Source organism: Salvia miltiorrhiza, chromosome 6 (genome assembly GCF_028751815.1).
Source record: "Salvia miltiorrhiza cultivar Shanhuang (shh) chromosome 6, IMPLAD_Smil_shh, whole genome shotgun sequence".
Taxonomy (NCBI): Eukaryota; Viridiplantae; Streptophyta; class Magnoliopsida; order Lamiales; family Lamiaceae; genus Salvia; species Salvia miltiorrhiza.
In genome coordinates, this window is record NC_080392.1 from 19,037,999 (window position 1) to 19,060,935 (window position 22,937).

Below are 22,937 nucleotides of genomic sequence, written 5' to 3' on the forward strand. Positions count from 1 at the left end.
ATCGTGAGATGCAACGGCCTCCAAGATCAAGGTTGGCTCCCCTTGATCACCGCGAGTATATGCGTCGTGCCACGCCATCAGTGTTCATCTGGAAGTAAGTATCTTCACCTTGAACAGCCTCGACGATGCGCAAGAACAACTCCTTCTGCATTCGAAAATGCCGTCGGAAAAATGTAGGTCCGCACGTCGGATTGTCGTTGAAGTAGTCTTGCATAAGACGTAGATGAGCATTCTCACGATCACGGTGGACGTAAGACTGTAGCGTTTCACACGTCCCGGCTCCGGCGCCGAATGGGCATAGATGTGATCAAGCAATTGTTTCTGCAACTCTATTTCCTCCATGATCACGTGAGTTACACCGTCGGATGAATCAGACGAAGAATTGTGGTCGGATTCCGCCATTGTCGGAAGAAAAAAGAAGGAAATATTGAAAGGTGTAGATTGAAAGAGTGAAAGAGGAGAATTGTTGAGTGAAGAAAGTGAGGAAAAAGAAGGAGGAAAAGAGAATATAAAGAGAAGAAAAAAAGAAAAAAAAAATCGAACGGTCAAAATGGCACGAGAACCGAGGCAGTCAAAGCTGCCTTCACAATTCAAATTCAAAATTCGAATTTTCTATTTTTTTTTAATGGCGCACGCGCCTGAGATCAATAGACTATCGGACTACACGTTAGAACATATAGCCCTCGTGTAACTCGCGACTGCATCGGCTTACACGATAGCGGCCTTACACGAGTATGCCGCATCGTGTAAGCGATGCAGATGCTCTTAATAAGCAAAATTTTAATTACCCTTACAATAAAGAAAAGTAGAAAAAATTGAATATAAATATAGAATTAAAACACACGCCTCCTACCTTGAACAAAACATTCCACTTGTGATTACTGTGATCACACCTCCAATTTACAACTCAGGTACGCCGATCCGTCTGCGCTTCTCTCATTTTCCCCGACTCAAATTACTGCTCTTTTTAATTATTTTTGTATTTAATCGCATTCACAAGCCCTTGATTAATCTCGTTATTTTAATTTTTTAATTATGGATCTGTGTACGATCAAATAATAATCAATCATCAATGCAGAAACCGAAATTATTGAAGAGTTTTCTGATAATCAATTTAGACACAACCATTTGATGCAGATTTCGTTATAGTAGTTTCCTGTTTCTTGGGATGGTGAATTGGCTAATTACGAATAGAATTGATTCATTTTGTTGAGTTACGACTAAAATCTAGGTTATAAGCCAAGTGCATTCAAATGTGAAAATTTTGACATTTTGTCAGAAACATTTCCTTTTTCTTTTTTCTAATGTGTGATTTATGGTGATCAGAAAAATTTCAATTCAAGGTTCCGGTATTCTGAAATCCCATGGCGGCAGCTGGTGAGCCTCTGTACCCAATTGTTGTTCTGATCGATGAGCTTAAGAATGAGGACATTCAGCTAAGATTGAATTCTATCCGCCGGCTTTCCACAATTGCTCGGGCACTTGGGGAGGAGAGGACCCGGAAGGAGCTGATCCCGTTTATGATTGAGAATAATGATGATGATGATGAAGTACTTCTTGCAATGGCTGAGGCTGTGGGGAATCTTATTCCATATGTTGGTGGAGTTGAGCACGCTAGTGTGTTGCTTGCACCATTAGAAGGTCTTTGCAGTGTTGAAGAGTCTTCCGTTAGGGAAAAGGCCGTTGCGTCTCTCTGTCAGATTGGTTCCCAGATGAGGGAATCAGACTTGGTGGAGTTTTTTGTACCTCTAGTGAAGGTAACAGAGAAACTTGGCCTTTTTTTAACTGTTTTACATAACTAAGTCGTACAAAATTCCATAATAAGTGAAGTTTCTTGTTGCCACATGATAATGTTTAGTCCGTGGTTGAATGGTATAACTGAGCTATTACTATGTAGTCTTGACGACTGCAAATGTTATACTGTTCAGCCCCCACAATAAATTGTTCTTTTTTCACTTGCTGAGATTCTGAATCGTTACTGGTTTTCACAAAAAAAAAGAAGAACTAACTAGGTCGTTGTGAATATGAAGGCTTGATTTTTAAACTTTTACTTCATGTTAGAATTGGTACACCATGCACCCATTTACAAAAATAGGGATCAAAATGCTCTGGTTTTATCAACAAACCTATTTTACTTGATCCTCTGTGGTGTAGGTAAATATGAATTACATGCAATGCTATTCATAATGTTGTTCTTTCCTTTTTTCTTCTTCTCTTATGTTCCATCATCTGAGAGTTGGAATTGCAGGCGGACATACCCTAATTCTCCTTACATGTGAAGTAGAAGTTTTTTGATTGTATGTTTAACCAGTGAGTTCTATAAAGACCATGCCTTTCATGGTCTATTCACAATATGTGTGATGTAGCAGCCATGCTTCCTACATAATGCCTGTTTTGAAGAAGCACGTTTAACATGTCTTTGCAAGAAACTGACATGAATGTGAAACTAATTACACTTTCTTTCTTCTGTGCAAATTCATGTTGGATATTTAGTTACATTTACCCTTTTGAGTTTACAGAATATTCTTGGTGAGAGTATAGTTTGAAAGTAGTTGGATGCATATATATGCTTTTTAAAATTCATTCTCATTTTTCCTTTTAAAATAAATCTACCATGCTCCTTTTTATCTGATGTGTGATTTTTTCTGTAAGAAATTGAGAGACTGCTCTATATTTATGTATATTTGTTCATTATGATATTATGTAGAGACTGGCAGTGGGTGAATGGTTTACAGCTCGAGTTTCTTCGTGCGGATTGTTTCACATAGCTTACCCTAGTGCCCCAGAGAACATAAAAAATGAGCTCAGAACCATTTATGGCCAATTATGTCAAGATGACATGCCCATGGTGAGAAGAGCGGCTGCAACAAATCTTGGAAAGTTTGCTGCTACAGTTGAACCTTCCCATTTGAAGACTAATATCATGTCAATGTTTGGAGATCTCACTCAGGATGGTATGATATCTTACAGTGTGGTTTGACTCTTTATAGTATTTTATGTGCTAGTTGTTTTCAGTGTTTATGTTACTATACTGGAATGCAATGTTTTCTGCATGCATGGTTTTTGGCAATTCATTTAATAAATATCATCTTTAATGCCTAAGAATTTTCATGTTTAGATCTGGGAGGAGAAAGCAAAAAAGAACAAAAAAAAGGAAGAAGAAACAAAAAAACTAAGCACCTACATTATGTAAGGGAAAAGAATGAAAGAAAACAGTGGAGTACTTTTCCAGGAAATGTTACTGAGTAAATATGGAACTTTCATAGAACTTTGATATCTGGAAAGCTTGTATAGGGTTTCATTTCTATTGTGAGTTTAAGGCAACAAAATAAAGGAACCATTTGGCATGTGTGGTTTGCCTGTGAAAAGAATGACTACTATTGTTTATTGAAGGAAGCAGTTCATAACTTTATGTTACTAACCCCTTTCTTCTCATGTTATTTAGCTTTCCCTAGAAACAAAAGATCTGTGTAATGCCTCAGGAAACTGAAGAGATAAAGATCTTAATTGATCACGAGATTATTTTGATATAACTTTGATGTGAAGGTGCTTCAAAAAAAAAAAAAAAACTTTGATGAGAAGAGAAGTTCTAGTTAATTCAAAGACCAATTCCCCACAATCAATCCTTCTCTGAACAGAAACATCTGGATTTTCCCTTGTAATGACAAGGCAAACATTGGTTGGGCTTTTCTGAATTAAGGTACTAATGAAGACTGGATAAGTGATTAAGGAAAACTGGAAAAGTCGCATAATCTTTCTCTTAAGTTTTGCTTACCACAATTCCTGTAACTATCTTGTTTTAGCTTGATGTGATTGGGTAAAGCAATGGGTCTGCTAATCTAAATTATTCAAAATATTATATTAATGTAATAATTTATTGGTATACATGTCTTAAATTGTTGAAATGGACTAAAACCGATTTTTTATTCAGGACATATATCTATGTTTGTTGGCAGTGCCTTGTAATCGAATGAGTTTGTTCCAGTAAATCTAACTCACTCTTCTTCACTGCTTATTTTTTTTTAACATAATTATTGAATGGAAGGTATACTAATTTGAATGTCTTACTTCAGATCAGGATTCTGTTCGACTATTGGCTGTTGAGGGTTGTGTATCTATAGGAAAACTGTTGGGTCCCCAAGATTGTGCCTCCCAAATTCTCCCTGACATAATTAATTTCTCTCAGGTAATGTTCCTCTAAATTTTGCATCCTTTGGAACTTGGAAGGATACCATTCCCAAATAAACAATAGTAACACATGGAGGAATATCATTTGTTTTCCTTCTGTGTATCCTTATGCATCTTTTGCTTGTTGACTGACACGTATGGCTTAAGGGCTTATTGCTAAACAGCATGTCCACCTTTTCCGCATGAATAGCTAGTGTAGCAAGTGAATTTTGGGATCTGGCTCTATGTTGTCGGGCCTAATTGTATAGACAGGATGGTCCTTGCTACAGGGCATGCCGTTTTATCTATGTAATAATCAATAATGGATGCTCTAGGTGTCTCTTTTTATGTTTTTAAATATGTCGTGCGAAATAAAACGTTTCACTAAATTAATATTGACTAAAAAATTACCTATTGTAATGTGGTTATTAGCTCAAAGTGGCTGCAAAACAATGAATAATTTTTCTGGCGAACGACATTCTTGTATTATGGAATTGTTTTCTCATGGATATAATATTCAATGGAAAGTCCATAATCAATATTTCATTTTAAAAATTTACTAACGAGTGAGATCCACTGAATCTGATCTGCGTAAACAGGATAAGTCATGGCGTGTTAGGTACATGGTCGCTAATCAACTATATGACCTTTGTGAAGCAGTTGGGCAAGAAGCTACCAGGTATTGATGCTTGTGATTCAATCAAGAAGCTAATGCCAACTATATGGTTCTGAATATTATTTTAGTTTTTTTCATTTTAAAATGCTATCCTCACTGTGGCAAAAATTATTCTGATATTCATTAAGGACCGAACTGGTGCCTGCTTTTGTTCGGCTGCTTCGCGATAATGAGGCTGAAGTACGTATAGCTGCTGCAGGGAAAGTAACTAAGTTCTGTGCGATTGTTAACCCAGAGATTTCGATCCAGCATATTCTCCCTTGCGTCAAAGTAACTGGCTCTCTTCACTCTGTGTGTGTGTGCTTATTACTGTATTTGGATCTAAACATGTGTGCGATAATGACTCATGTCTATTTGGTTCTTGTGCTTTCATGTTTGACATCCATGTGTCTGTATTAGGCTTCGGTTTGCATCCATTTAGAGTTGTTACTTCAGGATAGATCCTATATTTCTATCTCTTATCATGACACCTTAAGGAATGCAACTGGTGATGTTGTCTACCTCAGGAACTGTCAAATGATTCTTCCCAGCATGTGCGTTCTGCTCTGGCTTCTGTTATAATGGGAATGGCACCTGTTTTAGGGAAGGTAATACTTGCTTTTAACAAGATGGGTTTTGATGTGGATCATAATGTCATTGAAGATGCATTTCAATTGCTTTTGGCATTTGAGCTATTGAACACCAGAAAATCTGAAAAGCCTCACTGATTCTCTACTAGATGAGACTCAAAGCATGTAATTTTTTTTTAAAATTCTAGTTTCTGTAATGTACGAATGTCATTACAAATATTGATAAAATTGTACCTATGCTGTATTGGATGCCTCATTTGCCTTGTATATACTGAGAGGAGACCAATCAGATAGGGCTCTGGATTATCTGGAACTTGAACAAAACTAAAAGGGTAAATATGGTTACAGAGTATCACATGCAGGATACAGCTGATTACCAACACAAAAAAGAAAAAGAAAAAGGAAAAAAAAGATGTATCCTGCTTTTGGCCCCTTTCTTTTAATAAACTATCTGATGGTCAAAGTTTTTCTGTTTACATAATCTAGTCTAGCATTTAAGAGATCATCATGTGTTGTTTTTATGTTGTTAATACCAGGATGGGACGATAGACCAACTTCTTCCAATATTTCTATCCCTTTTGAAAGATGAGTTTCCTGATGTGCGTTTGAATATTATCAGCAAGCTTGATCAAGTGAACCAGGTTATGTGCTAATACTATATTTTATTGCTCATGAACTTTTAATTGCAAATTTTCCATTTCAAGATTCAGTATCAATCCTCTACTGGATGGGATATGTTGGAAAATTCTTAACTTAAAGAATGGACTTTATCATGTCTTGTTGGATGTTTACAGTTATGATATCTACAAGATATTAGTTCTTTAAATTAGGAATTTGTCCTGTCAAATTTAGCCTATAATTAGGACCTATAGTTATGATACTGAAGGGCTAAGAAACCAAATGTGTAACTGGAATTGAAGAGAAGAACAACCACAAGAAACAATGAAATTTTAAAACATAACGTTTCTTTGTGAAACTGAACTGAATACTATCTTACAGCCCTTCCAAGAGACGGGAATAAGAAATAACAATAATACAAGCACTTTGATAAACTGCTGCTGCTTGGAATATACCTTGAGACTGATACTATTAGATACAGCCTTTAGTGTCTAAACATCCATCTCAAGCTGGTGCATAGATACTAATCGAGTGCAGCTTGTTATACATACAATCAACCCGACACCCAATAAAGCTTTTGTGAAGTATTTTCCAAGTTCTCCAGTTCTGCCACTCTAGAAAAAACTTCTTTTCCTTTTTCTGTATCTTCTCAAGAACAAAACGGCAATTAATCTCAATGTGCTTAGTTCTTCTGTGAAATATGGGTATGAGCAATATGGAGAGTTGCTTGATTATCACATCATAACTTCGCCAGTATTTAGGCTGTAATACCAGCTTTATTTAAGAGTTGATTTATCCATATTGTCCCACATACCATGCCGAGGCTTTATATTCAGATTCTGCACTAGCCACTAGCCCACTAGAATGGAACCCAACATCTTCCTTCTTACTTTTCCAAGACAAATTTCACCAACAAATAATGCAGTATCATGATCGAGATCTTCTATCGATTTTAGAAGCTGTCTAACCTGCATCGGAAGAACATCAATGTCATTATGTCCATATTCTTATACAATATCATCTAGGGGCTTTAAATAGCAACAAAATTGTTCAAAAGCTTCCGATTGATGATAAATAAACTGGCTTACTAGTCAATAATACTGAAAGAATAGGCAATGTCAGGAATCAGGATCATAACATAGTTAAGTTTTCCAATCCGTCTTCTTTTTTTTTGGATCTTCAAATGATTCTCCATCTTCCGCGAGTTGTAGATTGATGAGCATTAGAACACTGCATGGCTTAGCTCCTTACATTCCAGTCTCAGCTAATATGACGAGCACATATTTCCTCTATGATAATAGAATGCCTTCCTTGCTTCTTGTCACTTCAATTCCAACAAACAATTTAATGTTCCAAAAACTTCCGTATGAAACTGACGTTGAAGGAAAGACTTCAGAGATATCACTTCCTGTAATAATATCTTCCATGTATACTACAAGGAGAATGATGCCAAGTGTCAATTATGTATTGCTGTGATAGAAATGATTAATCAAACAGATTTGTGTTTTGATACAAGAGAAAAAATGTTGAAGTAGTTATCTTCATGCAATTGAGTAAAACCTTGAGCCACTAGAGCCTATAAGACGACAACTGATCCCTCAATACTAAATTTGACTGCCATACCTCATTTACAACCAATAGGTTTTTTCTTTTTTTTCCCCTTTCTCTTTCTTGCCCAGCTGGTAAATCCCAAATACCAAGTACCATTGAATCTAAAGTAATCCTCCACCATAGCCCCATGCCAACCATGAGTAGTACTTTTGGGAATACAGGTAGTATCAATGGAAATCAAGGACTAGAAGGGGTAAACAATTCATAATAAGATATAAAAAAGGAAATCAGCCATCTACAATGATGTTTTGCAAACAGAAATAGGTTGATCAAGGTCACTTGTTTCTTTTCTATTTTAATAATTCATTGTTTATTTCCCTCGCCAAACCCTTGCCTCTATCATAGTATCTGAAACTTGTCTGAATTTTATATGCTATGCAGGTGATTGGTATCGATTTGCTATCTCAGTCCCTGCTGCCTGCTATTGTGGAGCTTGCAGAGGATAAACACTGGAGAGTGAGGCTTGCAATAATAGAATACATACCTTTGTTGGCAAGTCAGTTAGGGGTCCAATTTTTTGATGATAAACTTGGTGCCCTTTGCATGCAATGGTTGAAGGACAAGGTTTGTGATGTTACCTATTGCATGCAATGATAAACTTGGTAGCTGGATTTTTTATAGATCTTGTCTGATTACCCAGTATGACTCAATTATCAATGTTTGTTACCTAAGGATTCTTTTTATTCTCTAATATTCATCTATTCCCTTCTTGATACAATGATCAATTGAGGGCTTGAACAAGAACCGCCCATAACAGCTACCCTTTTAACATATGAAATTGCCAGATTGGATGGAATTAGATCATTGACTGAACACGACAGTATCCACTGTATATCTGATTTGTTCAGCACTCTATATGATAATCTAAGGAAGGACACTATAGAAAGACATGGTCCAGGTCTTCAAACTGATTCCTGTGTAAGCACATCAATTGGGGAAAGAAGAATGTGTGCGGCTTCTCTGTAACAAAATCACATGTCAGTAACTTACCTCATGCGAATAAGGCAATAACCATGAAAAAAACCTGAACTTTTTTAGGTATGAGAACCTTCCAGATCCCTTTAAAGAAGATAAAATAAGTAATTTTAGGAAAGATTGATTTGATTCTTTGAAGAGGATTTGTAAGAGAAATTTGCAGATGGATCCAAGATTCACCTCCGAACAATATCCTTATCATCTATCAGTTGAAGTCTTTCCATCTGCCTGAGCAAAGAACACAAGTGATGCAATTCAAAGTCTTGAAGATCACAAAACATATGTAAGTCCCAAAAACAGAAGAGAGAGAGAGAGGGACAAAGAAAACTATAGGTTTGTGATGGTAAGAAGATATATGTTATAACGAGGGATATAGCATGAATAATGAATTGTTACCCTTCCAAGGAGATGAGGAAAAAGTCCTTGACCCACGGAAGTAGAGGAAAAGTTGTTCCTTTACCTAGCTTCTTGAACTATGCCGACTGAGGCTTTCTATTCGGTAGTATTTGCCACTCATCCTTGTTTATGCTTATAGCTATAAGGTGTCAGAATCTAGCTGACTTCTATATGTTTTGACTTGTATCTAGAAATGATTTACTCCGTCTGTTTGCATGAGCAAACTGCACTTGAGTGTTTATAGTTGTTAAATATGAGCAAAGTTGGCTAATCATTTTACCATGAAAATTCAGGTTTATTCCATTCGAGAAGCAGCTGCAAACAATGTGAAGCGTCTTGCAGAAGAATTTGGCCCTGAATGGGCAATGCACCACATAATTCCTCAGGTTTGCTTGACACTCATATCATAACCTTCTAGTTTGTTGATGTGAAGATCAGTGCTTGATATAGTTCTAAAGTGATAAGAACGGGACATGTGAGTTGAAAATGAACTACTTCTCTGGAGCTTCTAAGTCATTAATGAGAATCGATTTGTGGATGGAAATGCATTAAATTCTTCCTGGACCAATTATGTCTGAAGTTTTAAATTTAGTAATGATAAAACTTATTTAAATTCCCTCTGTCGTGAGTTTTGATATCGTGTTGTGTGTTTTCAAATACTCAATTGCTTTCTAATATTTTTATGGTTTAGTAAGCTGTGATTTCTTGGCAGGTGCTAGAAATGATCAACGACCCTCATTATCTTTATCGAATGACCATCCTAAGTGCAATATCTCTTGTTGCTCCAGTATTGGGATCAGAAATAACTTGTTCTAAACTTCTGCCTGTGATTGTAACTGCAGCAAAAGACAGGTACTCTCCAATTTGAAAACATTGATCTGGTAACTTGCATGTTTTCTTTCTACAAGCCTGATTGTCTATTTTATCAGGGTACCAAATATCAAGTTTACTGTGGCAAAGGTGCTGCAGTCTCTAATCTCTGTGGTTGATCATTCGGTGAGTGGGTTTGCTGTGTTTTGATTTACTCTGCAATAATTAATGGGATGTTCTGATAGAATTAAGGTGGTTTGTGTGAAAACAATGAATAAAGCTGAAATAAACTCTCCTAAAAAATGAGGCCCTATAGTGAATGCTGTCCCAGAAACCTTCTACTGGCTACTGCAAAGGACGTGTTTGAATCTCAAATACTAACTCTTGACTCAAAACCAGACTCAAAAGCCCATGCATACGGGGGCCACAAAATAACTGAACTTAACAGAGTCGATATAATGAAATAACGGATCTAAATAAATAAGAATATCAACGAAACTAAAGCTGCGCTGCTGCTCTCTAATAGTCGACCACTCTCTCTCTCTCTCTCTCCACACATAAGTTCACCAGCTTGCTTGAGCGCTATCTTGTTCCATGTGGGATTTTTATTCATTGTCTTTGCATAGTAATACTGTAGTTTGTCCTCACAAATGATTTACGCATCGCTGATGGTTTCATGATATATTAGTTTAAATGCCAGAAATTATGGGCAAGCATAGTTAAATTCCTACTGTTGTTTTATGCATGCTAAGTCAATGCAAAAGCTTGAGAACTGCTTATAAGGAAAAAGAAAAAGAAAATAAAAAATTGTACGTGGATGGTCAAAGCAACCCGAGCTGTAGCAATTGACTTCTCAGCAAACTAAATTGAGCATCCAAGTATCTATCTTAAACCAAATTCTTGCTCTGATATCTGAATCGACATTGCAAAGTTCCATTCTGCATGTGATTCTGATAGCATGAATTATTTTCACTAGCATCTGGATTCTGGAGGTAGTTTTATTGCTCTTAGGCAGGCTTCAGCTTGGACATGCTTGACACCTTGTTTTTGTCGTGAGCTTGAATCTCTAGTTAATTACTGTCAGTGTGGCTGGAGTCGAAAGATTGAATCGTTTGTTCAAAGTTGCAGCGTGGTGTTATAGAGCTAAGTGTAAATTTTTGAATGCAGGTTGTGGAGAACACTATCCGCCCTTGCTTGGTTGAACTCACGAATGACCCAGACGTGGATGTAAGGTTTTTCGCGAACCAGGCCTTGCGGGCAATAGATCAAGTCATGATGTCCACTTAAAGGAAAACAACTCTTTTCTATTACTGAAGTAAGTGTATAGAATCGGATCTTTATTTCCCAGTATTTACTGGGAATTTTTGAATATATTTCCATTCCTAATAAACGTTTTTCATTCTTCATTTGGTTTATTTTTATTTATGCTGGGTATAGAAATCACCACACATTTGCATGTTTCTACTCGAATGAGCGCACCCAATGATTTATATTTATATATATAGAGAGAGAGAGAGAAAGGTTCAATAAAGAATGACAAATATTTAGAGAAAAGAGAATTAATCTGGAGCCTTTATTTTAACAATCCAATGGTCCGATTTTATCTGTATATTTTCTATAAATACAACCGAAAAGGCTAGTTTTGTAATTCGTAATTCATAGCTTCAGTGAATTAAGATAAACAAATATGCATTTATTTTTTGTTTTGGTAAGATTTGATTCTTTCATATCTTTTGACTTTCGCTGCAACACGTCTGAGATTAATCACTTAGGGCATGTTTGTTTGGCACGGATTCTGGCCTGAGAAAGTAATCTGATTCCAAAATATTAAATTCCTGTGTTTGGTTAAATTTTTATGAGTCAAGGAAAGTAATAAGAATCCTGAAAACAAGGAAAGTAGTGCAACTTTCCAGGATTCTTATTCCCTAGCTTTTCTTAGGTATTCTTTTTCCTCATTCTCAGGATTCTTATTTATTTGTATTATTTTATAATAAAATGTGAATTATAATTTTTATTTAGTTGGAATTTAATATTATTATTATTATTATTATTATTATTTAATTAGTTCATAATTTATTTTAAGCAAATTATAATGTAATTATCGTAACTATGTATCAACTTTATATTATTATTATTATTATTATTATTATTATTATTATTATTTAATTAGTTCAGAATTTATTTTAAGCAAATTATAATGTAATTCTCGTAACTATGTATCAACTTTATATTATTATTATTATTATTATTATTATTATTATTATTATTATTATTATTATTATTATCATTCAATTGATTAATTAGTTCATAATTTATTTTAAGCAAATAATAATTTAATTCTCATAACTATGAATCAAATTAATAATAATAATAATAATAATAATAATAATAATAATAATAATAATAATAATAATAATAATATTTTAAGCAAATTATAATTTAATTCTTAGAACTATGATCATACTTTATTAAGAAAATCTTAATTTAATTTTTTAAAACTGCAAAAATCATACTTTATGTACATTATTATTATTATTATTATTATTATTATTATTATTATTATTATTATTATTATTATTATTATTATTATTATAAACAAATCATGATTAAATTTTAGAGCTATGAATCACACTTTATTATTATTATTATTATTATTATTATTATTATTATTATTATTATTATTATTATTATTATTATTATGTAAGAAAATTTGAATTTAATTTTAGAATTATAAATCATATAATTAACCTTAATAATGTACTTTGTTGTTACTAAAAAAATTATAGAGAAATTTATTATAAAGATTAAATTACAATTTAATTCTTATATATATTGATTAATTATATTTATTTAATGATACAAATCCAGAATACTAATAAATATTTTTGGTATTTCCAAACACTGGAAAATGAATCTATTAGGATTCATTTTCCACGGAATCATTTTCCTGGGAATAACAATCCCAATTCACATTACTTTCCTGACAAACAAACATGCCTTAGAACTTTAGAAATTTTTACACCAATAACGTCTTCTCCATCCAAAAAAAACTTGTTCTTTTGAAAAGCTTCATGTTGTTTTCCATGGAGGACCCATGTAATGTTTTTTACTTTTCATGTATTTATGTTATTTCAGTTTTAAAAAGTTGTGTATATAGATTCGATTAATTGTTTTTTGAATCTTGTTCTATCTGTTTTATATTACACAGAATGATTCCATAAGAATCGGACTTTTTAAGTTCGTCGTATAAAAAGCCATTCTTTAAAGCAGTTTATCGCTTACCATTTTGCGAAACATGCTGTTCGTTAACTATTTATGTTTGTTCGTTTTTTTCAATTACTAATACCTTTTTTTTTATCTGTATGTTAATTTTGAATTCATCATGACTGAACAACTATTGATATTTCATTCCAATCTTCCAGATTACATATATGTGATTTCATTCCAATTGCTCTTCGAACTGCACAAAATTATCACCATAGACGATTTCAGCATTTATTAAGATATTTATACTATTTCATCTCTAGTTGAATTGTCTCCCATGGAGTTTGCAATTATTTTTAAATATTTTATGTTAGTAAGAAACATTCAAATAGTTTATTTAGGTGTTCGTAATTTTTTTATGCATGTTCGAAATGCTTTATGTTAGTAAGAAAAATTCAAATACTTTATTTAGGTGTTCGTAATTGTTTAAAGCATGTTCAAAATATTTTATGTTAAAAAAAAAACCAAAAAAATCAGATTTCATAGCAGAAACGAAAATAAAAGCGATTAACCGAGAACATAAATTAATAGTTTACAATTTCTAAATGAACTTAACACAATTTCTAAATGAACATATATATTGAGATTTACTGGAAGCATGAATATCCCCAAAATTTTAAAATTGATCATTCAATTTGACGAAAAGGAAAATAACAGCGCAGATTAGGGCCAAGGACTAGACAATAGGAGCTGCATTTCCGACGTATAATCAAGGAACCCGATATTCTGAGCTTCAACATCAACGAGGGTGAAGGTGAAGACTGCAAAGAGATATGCTTCCCAGACGAAGAATCCGACTTGGAATACTTAGACCATCTCCAATGGTACACCAAATCCCATTTTGGTGTACTAAAATCTCTCCAATGGTACACTAAACTCAAACCCAAAATGAGTTTGGGGCCACTATATGAATAGTATTACACCAAATTTGGTGTGACATATTCACTACACCAAAACACTTTATAGAATTTTAGGAATTGCAAACTAACCCCTCTTCTTGCTAGATATTGAGAATCCGTCGAATTGAGTGTTGCATGCCAGTGGTGAAGAATACGTTCTGACGAAGATGCTCTGTGTTTTCTCAAAATGAAGAAGACGAATTTTTCAATTTTGTAGTACTATGCACTTAATTATAATTTAGGGTTGTGTATCTAAATTTATTGGGCTCCTACAATGGGCTCTCAATAATTCTTTTGTTTTGTTAATTTCGTAGCTTTTTGTTTTGAGGAATGAAAGTTAATTTATTTTGTTTTGTTAATTTCGTAGCTTTAAATGATTAGAATGAAAGTTATAAAAATAATAATAACAATTTGGTTGAGAATAACAATAAAATAGATTAATTTTTAATTACATGACATATTAAAATGTATAATACAAGAATATTTAAAATAATATTAATAATATAAATACCACATGACATAAAAACAACATAATTAAAATTACACAACATAATAATAATAAAGTTTAGTAATATTTAATGCATTTTAATAAATATTTATTTTAAAGTTTAGTTTTTTTTTGCTTATTTAATAATAATAATAATAATAATAATAAAATTAATTCCCGTATAATATTTATTTTAATATGAAATTATTAATTAAAAAATTGGGGCAAATGTATAATTTTAAAAAAGTACATAGGTATGATTGAAGAAGTATAAAAAGTAAGTAGAAAGAGAATATTTAAAGAATATTCTTTTGGGTTTGAGTTTAGTGTAAATGGTTGGAGAATAATTACTCTTGGATGTGACATATACTGTAAAATGGGTTTGGATAATATTATTCATCCTTGAAGTGAAAATAAGGAAGGAAAAATGGTGTTTATGTAAATGTGGGATAAGAAAGCAAACATTTAAAGACATAAATTTTTGTTATCTCTCTATTTAGAGGGATAAAAAGCAAACACACCCTATATATATATATATATACATATATAGGGAATGGATCAATAAAGAAAGCTAAATGTAAAGAGAATGAAGAATGAATCTTGAGCATTATATATATATATATATATATATATATATATATATATATATGGTGTGGTTCTAGAGAGAACTACATTATTTGTGAGAACGGGAGAACCATCAAATGTAATGCATGCACTGTAAAAATTAATGCATTCACTGTTAAAATTAATGCACTCAAAAAAATAAAAAAAATTGCTCCCTTCAGGATTCGAACCCAGGATCTGCATTCATCCAACAAGAAGATGCATCCACCGTAGATCTTGATGATCGAATGGCTGAAAATGGTTCTCCGTTCTTTTTTTATTTATGGTTCTTTCCTGAACCTCTCCCTATATATATATATATATATATATAGGGGATATATATATATATATATATATATATATATATATATGAAAGAGTTCAAATAAAAACCTATAATATTTTACAAATTAAGAACCTCTATTTACCGTTTGATTAAGGGAGATGAGCGCACAAGATTCATTAATTTTGAACGTGTGAAATGTCGCTGACGTTTAGTAATTAGGCTAGTTAGGTAATTTTATTTGTTTAAGAAATCGGTAATATCCTTAATTATAGGAAAGTTCAATTTATTTAATTATGACATTCAGATCATCTGAATGGATTCAACAGATTTAGTTTTAATTACATCATTTTTTTATTTGTATATACTTTTATTCTAAGTCAAAGAAAATCATTTTGAAGTTGTTGCATGTTGTCTAAGGTATGCCTTTATTTGTTCATAAAATATTTGAAATACATAGATATTCTCATATTCATTATCAAATGCACAAATAATAATAAAAATAATATATTTGTCACCTTCAATTAAATTCAGGTTTTTTTATTGCACGATATCTATTTTCTTTCATGTGCATTCAGATGGTTTATCTTTTTATAGTTTTATTTTTAAAAAGAATAATACAATGAAAATTAAAATTTATAAAAGTGCATGTACAAAAATATAAAATGTACATGTACGAAAATATAAAATTTGAAATACCTAGATCTTCATTATCAAATGTACAAATAATCATAAAAATAATATATTTGTCATCTTCAATTAAATTCACATTCAAATGGTTTATCTTTATACATATATTACATTTTCAAGAAATAGTACAATACAAATTAAAATTTATAAAAGTGCATAATATAAAGGTGCAGTTTATTTGTTTTTAAAAAATACAAGTGCATGTACGAAAAAAAGAAAAAGATAATCCAAGCAAATCAAAATCTATAAAAATGCATGTACAAAGAAATAACAAGTAAATCAATATTTTTCTGTTTGGAAGATGAAATTGGTTTCTTCTAAGATAATGTTGCTTGAGTGGGAATATGGTGTACTGATCAAATGATTGAATCATGTTGTCTATTGTTTGTGAATTATAATCTTGTTTTTAGACCACTAAAACCTGCACACACACATATATGCATTTTCTTTATTTTTAAAATTTTTAATATTCAATTCGAATATATTCAGTTAAAATAATTTTTTTTATTACACGGAGTAGAAATGCTAGTATATAATAATAAATTAGTGACTCGAAATAAAAAAAATTACTATAATTGTAAAAGCAACTCTCATATGCACATCGATCTATTCGAAGAATCCCCTTACTGTTATTGAATTTATTCAATTAATTAATTCAACTAAAAAATACTATTATTTGATTTGATATATTAAATTATTGACAATTTGAGTTATTTGCTTTGTGTTCTTTTTTTATTGATAAGAAATTAAATAAAATAATATTATTTAGCCAACTAATTGTCATACAAGAATAAATATGTCACGTCAAAATTGGCACGCCATATTATATAGTATTAGTTTGGTATTTGACCGGAATTTGAATTAGTAGCAAAACCAGATAAAACCAAAAGTTTAGTAATTATGACGCTATAGTTCAAAGTTTGTGTGCAAAATCAGAATTGGATGAAAGTTCAGTATTTTATAGGCAATTAACCCTTTTTAATATAATGTTTCAAAATGACGTAGTTTCATTTAAGGCCACATAGGCACCAACTCAGCCCGGATCTTCACCGCAGGAAAAATTATTCAGATGATTAAATTCAAGAAATATTTAATAAAAAGAATTTATGAAAAATTTGAAAATTCACCCAAAGTTCATAATTTTTCGCCTAATTAACTCTTAAAAAAATTATATCACTCCTTTCTTTCGTGAATGGAAAATTCCAAATGGAATATATAAACAAAACAAAAATAACACGTAGCTTAGCTTATTTTACGACTGTCGTGTAAATTGACTTTGAAAATAGTGGCAGCTATTAGTCTTCCCTCCTCCATCTTCAACCTTCATCCTTCCCTTCTCTCTCTCTCTCTCTCTTTGTAACTGAAGAGAGAGACAGACTGGCGATGGCGGACGACACTAATGAGCCCTCCCCTCAGCTCACAGGCATAGTCATAATCACTCTGCCCCCGCCCGACAACCCTTCTTTGGGTAAAACCATCACTGCCTACACTCTCTCCGATAATCAAATTTCCTCAACTTCACAATCACTTCATCCACCAAACGATCCGTCTCCGTCCCCGCCGCCTCAGAGTAGTCGTCAATCTCTGTCTTCGTTGAGGAGTTTCAGCCACCGCAGCCCAAGGACTATTCTGCCGATTCTAGGCATCGCTTTGATCGCCTTGTACGTTTGGAGCTCAGTCTCTCAAGAAGAATTCTTTCGGTTGCGCGATCATGTTGAGAATTATGATGATGATGATGATGACGATAATCAGAAAAACAAGTCGCGGAGTACATTTATTTTGCCGTTGTATCGGAAGCCTTATGGAGGCAACGGTGATTTACCAGATGTCGAGCTGAAATTGGGAAGAATTAGGGCTTTGAAGGAAGTTGATAGTGCGATGCGTGCTCGGAAGATTAGCAAGAAATCAGTGTCTGCTGCTTCCAAGATTGACTCTGCTAGTGTTATACCTGTGGGAGGTAACATTTATCTCGAAGGGTAAGTCTGGTTGTTTATTATGTTTGTTCATTGTTTTTTGATTAATTATAGTGAGACTTGTACTTTTTCTTTTTCTGGTTTGCCAGTTATTTGCTGAAATGTAGTTTAATGTGTCATCAATCTACTTTGACACAGTATTTTATGATTTTGGTTTGATTCAATTGTAGGGTCTTTGAGTTTGATTTTAAAAAATTTGTGTGCTTTTTTTGTTTTTCAATAGCAAAATTACTCTTCTGCAATATTGAAGGATAAGTGGTGCATAAATTGAATATCTATAGTAGGTGAACTAAGTTAATGGCGTGCACAATGCAGAATTTAAGGCTTTACTGTTAGTTCAACTACAAGAGACCAGAATTCGGAACTAATACACTCCCTCCGTCCCTCAAACATCTTCATAAGGGAGGGTGACACGGGTTTTAATAAAAGTTTGTTGTGTATTTAATGAGTGGAGAATGGGTCCCACAAAAAGTGGAGATTGTAACTTGTAAGGGTAATAGTTAGTGGAATTGTTTCCAAAAATAGGTTAGGAAGATGTTTGAGGGATAGAGGGAGTACTAGATTAGTAGTGAACCATCTGGAGTAGATTTAACTGAGAATGTAAGCTAAAACCTTAGCTGGAGCGTACTTTCGAGTGCTGTTATTACAGCTAAATTTGGACCGGGATAAGGTTTTAGTAAGAATGGTCTGAAATGAAGTGTAACTGTGTAATTTTATAAATTTTGCTCGATATATACATATATGAGCTGGATCAACATAAAAATTTATGCTATCTTGAATGCTACTGCCTTGAAGTCTACCATGGCTTTGCTAGTCTCAGCTTATTGTGAAGTTCCTAGCTTGTCATACATATTGGCTTGGCGATTAAAGAGGCATTGCTCATTAATGAGCACAAAATAAGTAACCATCAACAGTGGCAAGTTCTCATATCTTTGTGAAGTTAAGATGTTTTACCTTTTGGATTTACTGCCTGTTTCTCATGCAGGTCTTCAAGGTCTTCAATTACTTATCATTTAGGTTTATGTAAGATGCAATAAAATGATAGATTGCATGCTTTATTTCATTGCAGGATGTATTATACATACTTGCATTTTGGGAATCCTCCGAGACCTTACTTTCTTGATATAGATACTGGGAGTGACTTAACATGGATTCAATGCGATGCTCCGTGCACTAGTTGTGCCAAGGTACTTCTGCTTGTTTCCATTAGTATAGGATAATGAGCGACCAAGGTCTGTTGTTGATTTCTATGGATAGATTGCTAATCAACTTCGTATATTAGGAAAGTCTGCTTTATGCTTACTGTGTTTATTATTCAATACCTGGTATACCTTGTGAGTGTTTTTGAAGTGTTGTATATGAATACGACTATCTGTATCATTTGAATGGTTTTTCCTGAAATTAGTCTTGGATGGTAGATGAGCAGAGATATTTTGTGTTCGTCTCTTTTGTATTGTACATAAGTTTCATTGCCTACATGTACGAGATTCGTGGTTTTACAGTTCTCTTTTATATTCATCTTACACTCTCTTTCTCATGTTATTTGGTGCAACTATAATTGCCACATGAATAGCATTATTACTTTTCGAAATATGTAAAAGAATTGGTAAAATAAATTCGATTGGAAATATGTTTTTAGCCTCTTTCTCTTTAGTATAAACTATTACTACCTCATAACAAGTAATTTTACTGACAGTACCGCTAGGCTTCAGTTATCAGCATAATATGGAAGAATATAATTTCATGACATGGTAAAACAATTTTTTCTTGAAAATTAAATTAGGTGATTGCACAGGAACATATGCATTTAATTACAAATGTTTGAAATCCAAATTTCGTGGAGAAACTTTGTTTAGCTTGTTTGATGTCTGGCCATTCCTTGCATCCTATATTAAACATTTGTGTGGAAAAAGGTCCTGTATGTGTCACTATCTATTATCACAAACTTTACGTAGGAAAATGTGGATGGGATGGTTCAGTGACTGTTGTTGTATGAGAGAAGTAGTTGTCTTCCAACTCAATTTCATAACATTGTATAATGGGACATAGTGATGAATGCTTTGCAGGGAGCTCATCCTTTCTACAAGCCAGTGAAAGATAAGATTATTCTGCCTAAGGATTCTTACTGCCTTGAAATTCGAAAAAACCAAATGAGCAATCACTGTGACTCTTGCCTCCAGTGCGATTATGAAATAGAATATGCCGATAACAGCTCCTCCATGGGAGTGCTTGCCAGGGATGAGGTTTTTCTAAACATTGCAAATGGTTCTTTGGCCAAGTCAAAAGTTGTTTTCGGGTAACATTTTTTAGTTCTATGTGAACACAGTTTACAATATTACAAACTCTCAATTTATGATCTGTGGTTGCATGTCAGTTGCGCATATGACCAGCAAGGTTTACTTTTGAACGCATTGGGAAAGACAGATGGAATTCTCAGTCTTAGCAGAGCGAAAATCAGTCTGCCTTCTCAGTTGGCAAGTCAAGGAATCATTAAAAATGTCATTGGACACTGCCTTGCTACTGACACTGGCAGTGGCGGTTACTTGTTCTTTGGTGATGACATTGTGCCTCAATCGCAAATGGCATGGGTACCTATGCTTCAGAGCTTTGATTCGTGAGTGCAGATAAGTTTCAAGGAAATTTTCTATCTAATCCTTAAGATGTCACCATATTTAGCGATCAAACATTTCACAGAAAATGAGAAAGTGCAAGTTCTGTTAACTAGTCATAGTTTATTATTGGCCTTCAGAGCTCTAAGAATGCAAAGTTGGTATTATCTTTTGATGGTGCTAAAAATGTTCTCTCTGATTTGTTCCCCTTCATTAACAAGGACTATTTTAATCTATGTCCAGGAACTCTTATCAGACAGAAATTGTGAAAGTAAACTATGGAAGCAGACAAATTGAGTTGGGTGATGTTAAGGGCAGACAAAGAAATATAATTTTTGATACTGGCAGCTCCTATTCATACTTCCCAGAAGAAGCGTACAACAATCTTGTTGCTTTAGTAAGCTTTTTTAGAGTGTCTTGCTAAATGGCTTTAGAAATTGACAGGAAATAATTTATCATAATTCATATCCATTTATCTGTTGAGTAATGTTTGATTTCAGCTTAACGACATTTCCGGCGAAAGCCTTGTCCTTGACACATCAGATACTTCGTTACCCATTTGTTGGCGTTCGAAATCCCCTTTAAGGTACAATATTTTTTGGTTTTCTAGCAAACGATGATATGCCGTCAGCAGCTGGAGACCCATTTTACTGTTTCATAGTTCTTCACATCAAGAATCACAAGGGAATTCATATTGGTTAAGTGACATTCTATCACCTGTATAAAAATCAAATATGTCGGCAAGTTCATTGATATGTCGGCAAGTTCATTGAGCCTTACCTGGAAACAAAAATAGTTCTGTTGTGTATGTGCGCGTGCACACACAGCTCTCTTTGAAGCTCCTGATGCTTATAAGTATCCTGGGAAGCATTTTCATGTTGTTCATCTTGATGCATTTTGATTTAGTGCTGTCATGGTTTGATATCCAATTAAAATTATTTTAGATCCATGAATTACATCATATACCTTTCCCTAATAAGTCCCGACTGAGACAAGCTTTACTAATTGATCTTTGTAGATCCGTGAAGGATGTCAAAACGTTATTCAAACCTCTAAACCTTCATTTTAGAAGCAAATGGTGGATCCTTTCCAGAAAGCTTCAAATACCTCCTGAGGGCTACTTGGTGATCAATGTAAGTATTTATCTTTACATGTTTCTTCTACTAGATTCACCACTACAGAATCAACATAAAACAGTACTTGCACTGCTGCAGAGCAAGGGTAATGTCTGCTTGGGCATCCTTAATGGAAGAAAAGTACACGACGGGTCCAATTTTATACTTGGAGGTATGGAAAATTAAATAGGAAATGCTTCTCCAGATTTGCATGTTTTGCTTCATGTATGGCCTTTTGCAGATCAAAGTGAACTCACTCACTATCTTAGATTTTTTCGAAAAAATTGACAGCAACATCCCATACATGCTTAAATAACTAGTGCATTCAATGTTACAGTAACTTGAGGCTTTCTTTCTCTCCATCCATCATAACCTCATTTATTTGTTTTTGCTGATGGGGAATTCACTCAGATATATCGCTACAAGGTCTGCTATTTGTGTATGACAATGTGAACGATAAAATTGGGTGGGTTCGATCAGATTGTGCCAGGCCACGAAGATTTGAGACAAGCAATTCTTTTTCCTAACCCTCTCCTTGGATTATGACGAAACACTAGCAGCATCAAGGGCCTCTCTGCCCTCTGTAGATATATTATTTTCTACTCTGTTTTCTTTGTGTAACATATTTTGAGACATTTGGGAAGCATCATTTGGGGTAAAAAAGGGTTGAGAGGTGGAAGTTTTTGCATTTTGAGTAGTAGAATAGGTCTTTGTGCAGCCAGATTTGTTGTATTTAAAAATTTCTTTCACCTCCTTTCAATTGTTGCGTTTCCTATAAACTTCTACTCAATAATTGCTTATACTAGCTAGAGGAATGATATACTACATATTTACCACGAACACCATATAGTATTTTTTTAAGAGCTAGTCTTGTTTACACCCAGGTGTACCGTACAATAGGGGTCAGATCTGACTCGGTTGGAACTCCATAATATATACAAAATTCGCATTTTATGTAACATTATAACAGATAGCTCAGTTGGTTTGAACCTCCTCTTCACACTTGGAGGTTGTGAACTTCGAAACCCTCTGGAAGCAGAGGCGCTATTTTCTCTTTATTAACAGATGATGGAGTTGCTATATTATTTTTTTATCAGTGTCGGTTTCCAAAAATTCAGTTTTTCTTTTTTATTTTTCTTTGGCGAAATTTTATTTATTTTTCTTTGAAAGTATAATTTTCAGTTTCTTTCTTTT

At 33.5% G+C, this 22,937-nt stretch overlaps 2 protein-coding genes and 1 long non-coding RNA gene across 5 annotated transcripts; all 3 read left to right on the forward strand.

Annotated features, from left to right (window-relative positions):
* Window positions 1–757: 757 nt before the first annotated feature.
* LOC130990335 (serine/threonine-protein phosphatase 2A 65 kDa regulatory subunit A beta isoform-like) lies at window positions 758–14,344 on the forward strand. 3 transcript variants are annotated; one of them, XM_057914553.1, is made up of 14 exons: window positions 758–911; window positions 1,327–1,757; window positions 2,708–2,954; window positions 4,074–4,186; window positions 4,767–4,846; window positions 4,972–5,113; window positions 5,350–5,430; window positions 5,949–6,053; window positions 8,023–8,205; window positions 9,306–9,398; window positions 9,725–9,864; window positions 9,942–10,008; window positions 10,990–11,137; window positions 13,744–14,344. In XM_057914553.1, the coding sequence occupies exons 2-13, from the start codon at window positions 1,365–1,367 to the stop codon at window positions 11,107–11,109; spliced, it is 1,764 nt and encodes a 587-aa protein (XP_057770536.1). In that variant the 5' UTR covers window positions 758–911; window positions 1,327–1,364; the 3' UTR covers window positions 11,110–11,137; window positions 13,744–14,344. The 3 variants fall into 3 exon arrangements, with proteins under 3 accessions (XP_057770536.1, XP_057770535.1, XP_057770534.1); XM_057914552.1 differs by lacking the exon at window positions 13,744–14,344 and adding an exon at window positions 13,245–13,497; XM_057914551.1 differs by lacking the exon at window positions 13,744–14,344 and having other exon boundaries at window positions 10,990–11,228.
* On the forward strand, window positions 8,242–8,913 carry LOC130990336 (uncharacterized). The gene is made up of 2 exons (XR_009090935.1): window positions 8,242–8,679; window positions 8,780–8,913. It is a non-coding gene; the product is annotated as an uncharacterized LOC130990336 (long non-coding RNA).
* Window positions 14,345–17,295: 2,951 nt separating the features above from the next.
* Window positions 17,296–22,522, forward strand: LOC130990337 (aspartyl protease APCB1). The gene is made up of 9 exons (XM_057914555.1): window positions 17,296–18,022; window positions 19,089–19,206; window positions 20,086–20,315; window positions 20,394–20,633; window positions 20,872–21,025; window positions 21,129–21,214; window positions 21,647–21,761; window positions 21,843–21,915; window positions 22,155–22,522. The coding sequence occupies exons 1-9, from the start codon at window positions 17,430–17,432 to the stop codon at window positions 22,268–22,270; spliced, it is 1,725 nt and encodes a 574-aa protein (XP_057770538.1). The 5' UTR covers window positions 17,296–17,429; the 3' UTR covers window positions 22,271–22,522.
* The last annotated feature ends 415 nt before the right edge of the window (window positions 22,523–22,937 follow it).